The 5022-nt window shown below is 50.2% G+C and overlaps 1 protein-coding gene across 1 annotated transcript; it reads right to left on the bottom strand.

Annotated features, from left to right (window-relative positions):
• Positions 1-715: 715 nt before the first annotated feature.
• On the bottom strand, positions 716-1416 carry LOC104296836 (feather keratin Cos1-2). The gene is given in 3 exon segments (XM_009896693.2): positions 716-1045; positions 1284-1379; positions 1381-1416. Coding segments are annotated over 3 exon segments (462 nt in total).
• Positions 1417-5022: the final 3606 nt, after the last annotated feature.

Consider the following 5022-nt stretch of genomic DNA (forward strand, 5'->3'; position numbering starts at 1 on the left):
TGTGCAAATGGGGAGCAGGATATGTCTTCTTTGGACTGCTGGAAATCCAAGGGGCAGTTCCTCCACAGCACAAACAGAAGAATGACTGATATAGAGGGGAAGGTCCAGTGAGGCTCTGGCACTATTGGTTGAGCTGGTCAGGTTTTATATCACTGAATTTCAATGTTTTTTCTTTAGTGGTGCAGTAATTCCTGGTGTTCCTTTTGGTTTCTGGCCTGTTCTGTTGAACTCCTTCTGGGAATCCACAGGTTTTCAATTTTGCATTGTAGGGTGGAGGTCAGATTGTGAGGGCTTCAAGGGCCTTGGCTGAGACTAAACCACAGCACCTGGGTGCATTGGTTCATTGCCTCTTTCAAATACCCAAGGTATTAGGCAGCCAAGGCTTGGACTGCCAAGGGTTAGACAGCTACTCAGCTGAGGAAATTAATTGACCATGTTGCCAAGTGACAAAATCCCCTGAAGGGAGTCCCAGCCTCTCCTTCTCCCACCTTTTTTCCTGAGCTGACTGGATGAATAGCCAGAGAAGGAAGAAGGACTCAGAGGCACAGACTTGGATGCAGTACAACTTTAATGAGTTTAGAGGAGAAAAGGAAGTGGCTGAGAGTGAGCACCAAGGGCTTCACCCACTAAGATGGAGTGGATTTGGTACATCTTCTGTTCAGCACCATGTTTTCAGGCTTTGAGTGTTCTTGTGCAAGTTTTTTTGCCAGCAGCTCTAGCAGGGGTGGCATGGTCTGCAGCAGTAGCGGTTGGTGATGCAGGAGAGGTCAAAGCCCCCAGAGCTGATGGGCACCCCCTGAGAGCTGAGGATGCTGCCAACAGCAGCAGAGGTGGAGGAGCCCACAGCAGTGTTCTGAGGGAAGGAGCTGAGGATGGGTCCAGGCAGGGTCACCACCACAGCAGGTGGCTGGATGGCAATGGTGGAGTCCTGGCACCTCACACAGCAGGGCTCATTGCAGCTGTTGGCCAGAGGGGTTGGGCCACAGGGCTGGCAGCAGGGCTGGCAGGGCTTGCAGCAGGACATGGCTTGGGGCTGGAGGTGCACCTAGGAGAGAGGAGAATAATGAAGGAGAAAATAGGAACATATCAGGCGCAGCAATGAACCCAATGACAGTGAAGTTCCCTGCTGGCTCAGCATACACTCCCCAACACAAGGCAGATAAGATGTCAGCTAAGTCCTAGCCTCTCTCGCCAGAAGTCCTGTGCTAAGACAGCACCTATCCTGTGAAGACACATTGAAGAGCGGCCTGATCTTGCAGGATGAGCAGAGCCTTCAGACTCACCTGGCTACCAAGGAGAAGGAGGTGAGAGAAATGGATGGGAGAGCAGAGAGCTGGGCTGCCTTTTATAGCAGTGCTGCAGTGCCTCAGGCCCAGATGCAGCTTTGTGGAAGGAAGAATTCTCTGAGCAGTTCATGACAAATGCAAACCATCCCAGCTGATGGCACAAGCTGCATCCCAGGTTCCCGTTCTCATGATGCTTCATTTCCTGCCATCTGCCAAATCCTTTCCCATTTAAATGCTTGAAGTGTGGAGATCAGAGTCTCAAGGATTTTCAGGTCAGACACTTGTAAACACAGCTCAAATGTTGCTGGCATGCCATACATGGAGGTAATGGGCTCCTGGGTCATTCCTGTGGACTTCTTTGTGGCCAGGTTGTCAGGAGATTGGCACAGCCCTCATGTTTTTCCTCCAGATGCCCAAAGACTACCATTTGAGAGAAACTGTCACAGCCTTGTCTATTTTTCCCCCATACGTCTCTAATGGTCATTCATGCTTGCACGCAGGTTGGCTTCTGCTGGGAGACTTTGACCCAACTGCCCGCCACTCCGCACACAGCAGGCTCCTGCCTATCTCTATGGCCACGGCACAGAATCAAAGTCACCTCCACCCCTCAGGCACTGAAACGGCTCTTGCAGCCAAAGCCATGAATGCGTTCTCAGTGCCCTTGAGAACAGTTTTCAGGTGAAATCCCCATTTGTCTTCTCAGGTTTCAGGAGCTGGGCTCGCCTGCTTGCCATGGCTGGCCCTATCCCCACAGCGAGAATGGACCTGACTCTGGTCTGCTTGCTGCTGCCCCTCCCCCACTTCAGTCCCTGCCACTTGCCACTCCACAGAGAACAAAAGGGGGAAAGGAAAGGTTCCACATTTTTGAGCAGTATCCCAGTCCTGATGGTCAAGAACCACCCCTGCTTAAAACTGCAGGAGGGGCTCCATGCCATCAGCCACGCACCAGGTGTCCCCCTGCAATCCACAAGAAGCTCACACAATCACCCCGGCAAGAAAACTTGAGCCCCAACTTCCAAACCCAATGCCCAGATCTGAATTTAAACTCTCCATCTTTTTGCACTCTAATCTGCGGAGCAGCCACAACAACCAACTCCTGGCTGGCTTTGCCAAGAATGTGATGGGTCAAGGCCAACCCACTTCCCACCACAGGCAAAAATGAGACTCAGACAAAGGGACTGCAAAAGTGGTGGAAAGTTTAAATGGAAAACAGTGAATGTTTACAGAGAGCTAGAAGAGCAGTGACAAAAGAGATCCCAAAGCAGACCCGGAAACATCCCATCCCCACCTGGGGTTACACCCATAACCCCCAGGGCTTTCTTCCCCCTTCCACCTCCTCTACTGTTAGGCTAGTCTCAGCTGGCCAGATGCTGAGATAGGGGAGCAGGGTATTATGGGATGACATACCTGGCTTCCTGTGTCCACCCACTGGGCTGGACTCCTTCAGGACACAGGAACCGTCCCTCATATGAACACAGCAGAGGACACCCAGCCCAACCTGCTACAGAGGTGTTGTGCAGGATCCAGCCTTGGAATGTATCCAGGACCTGGGCACTAAGCTGTCCAGCCTGATCTGATGAGACCTGTTCTGAACTGGGCCTCAGAGTATCTGATCTACAGGAGCTGTTTACCAACTATTGATTGGAATAAGCCTGTGTGACATCCAGGAGAGGCAAAAGTCTTCATCTTTCCTCATTTGTTTTTCTTCTGTTGTGGAGCCTGGGATGGGAGAGTGTTCTGGTTCCAACCTGGGGGCATGGGAGGACAAGCTGCAGCCAGCTCTGCACTGATGCACTCCTCAAAGATTTTGGAGAGAGGACAGCCTGGTCTGGATGAGGTTGAGTGTATTTTGGAAACATCTGCATCTTTTTCTCTCTGAGGGTGTGCAGTGCTCTGAGAAAGGGGAAATGCAACTGCTGCTGTTGAAGATGATGATGATAACTGTTATTATTGCAGAGATTTGGAGAATTCTCTGAGGAATCACTGGCATGGATTGGAAGCATGGTTACACTTCTCCCCAGGATACCCTCATCCCCTCAATAGATCTTTGCAGGAGCTGCTCTCAAATTATGGGCCAGTGTTGGGAAGCATTAGATCACATGGATAGTTTTTGTGAACAGCTTCTGATTAAATTGATATAATTATATACATCATCTATTAAAATTAATATAGAGAATTGAATTAAATTTATTAATTATAGTTCTGAAAAACCTGTGAGACTAGACTTCACATGTCAGTGGAGGATGAGCTTTGCATAATGAGCTGGGCAATCAGTAGGACATGAACAAAGACCAATTGTTTCCTTTTGGGCAGCTTCTACTTTGTTAATATTTTCTGGGAAAATCCCAAGTCAGACTGTAAAGATCAGCTGCTCTGGTAAGCCTCCAGGGCTGTGCCATCCCCTGGCAGCTTGGCAGTTTGGCAGAGCTTGCCATGCAGGATCTTTTTTATCTCAAAGATGAGTTGCACATGGAGCAACCCCCTCACTGAAGGGGCATGTCTCACGAGAAAGGTAGGCAAAGCATGGGTGGAGTTGCAGCCTCAGCACTGATCATGGTTGAACAAAGGGGGTCTGGTGAGTCCTCTGGACACTGCTGCAGCAGTTTGTGTGGTCAGGCACATGAGCAGGAGCAGCTGCAGTTGCAACCCAGACAAAAGCTATTGGCAAAAGAAATGTGGCAAGCCAGACAGTAGTCCCATGTGTGGTGGGTTGAAGCTTCCCCCAGTATTAACTCAGCCAGAGTAACTCAGAAGCAAATGAAGCTGTATTTACAAGCAAAAACTACACTCTTCAATGGAATGCAATGAATGTGTACAAAATTGTAATGGGTTGGGGCAGATTGCCCCTCCCCGCCACAGGCAGAAATAACGACTCAAACAGATTGTAAAAGCGATGGAAAGTTTAAATAGAAAAACAATTAAAAAACAACAATGGAAGTCTTACAGGGAACCACAAACACTGTGACAAAAGAGAGAAATCCCAGAACATACCCAAGAACGTCCCATCCCCACCTGGGGGTACACCCAACCCCCTCCCCCCAGGGCTCTTTCTCCCCGCCCCAACCCAGCCTTGGGCCTGGGCAGGCCCAAGGGAGGCAGCTCATGCCATTTTACCTAGGCAGCAGCAGGGCACAAAAGAGAAAGTGAAGACCCCGCGCTGATCTATTATAGGGGAGCAGGGCATTATGGGAAATGGAATACCTGGTTTCCTGTGACCACCCCCTGGGCTGGGCCCACCCCTTGGGACCTCCCAGGTGTGGTCTGTGCAGTGGCATCCGGGTCAGCACCCAGCCTAAACCACCACACGCCACCCCTTACTCCATACCATAATCCCTGCACCGAAAACATATCATCAAGTTAGAACTCTTCTGATGACATGTCTAGCAACAGTCCAGGTCTTCATCTGGGCATCCTTCCACATAGTCTCTCAATCAGGCTCAAGTATTAGTCCATTCCAGTTCTTCTTCCTCATATGATGCAACCTCCCAGAGACACAGTCATTCTCCTGCAGTGTGAATTCTTCATGGACTCGTTGGGACATCCTGGTCCCCTGGAAATACCTCACAACTTCTCAGCCAAGCCGCTATTCACATTTACAGTTACTCAGCAGCTTTTTTCCACCCCTGGGGCAAGCCAGTTGGAGCAATCAGGCTCCACGACCACTTTTTTCCATCCCTCCAGGGAGCTGCAGCCGACCACTTCCAGCCGTGGTCCAAAGCTATACAAATGCACATCG

This window comes from Dryobates pubescens, chromosome 36, assembly GCF_014839835.1.
Source record: "Dryobates pubescens isolate bDryPub1 chromosome 36, bDryPub1.pri, whole genome shotgun sequence".
Classification (NCBI taxonomy): Eukaryota; Metazoa; Chordata; class Aves; order Piciformes; family Picidae; genus Dryobates; species Dryobates pubescens.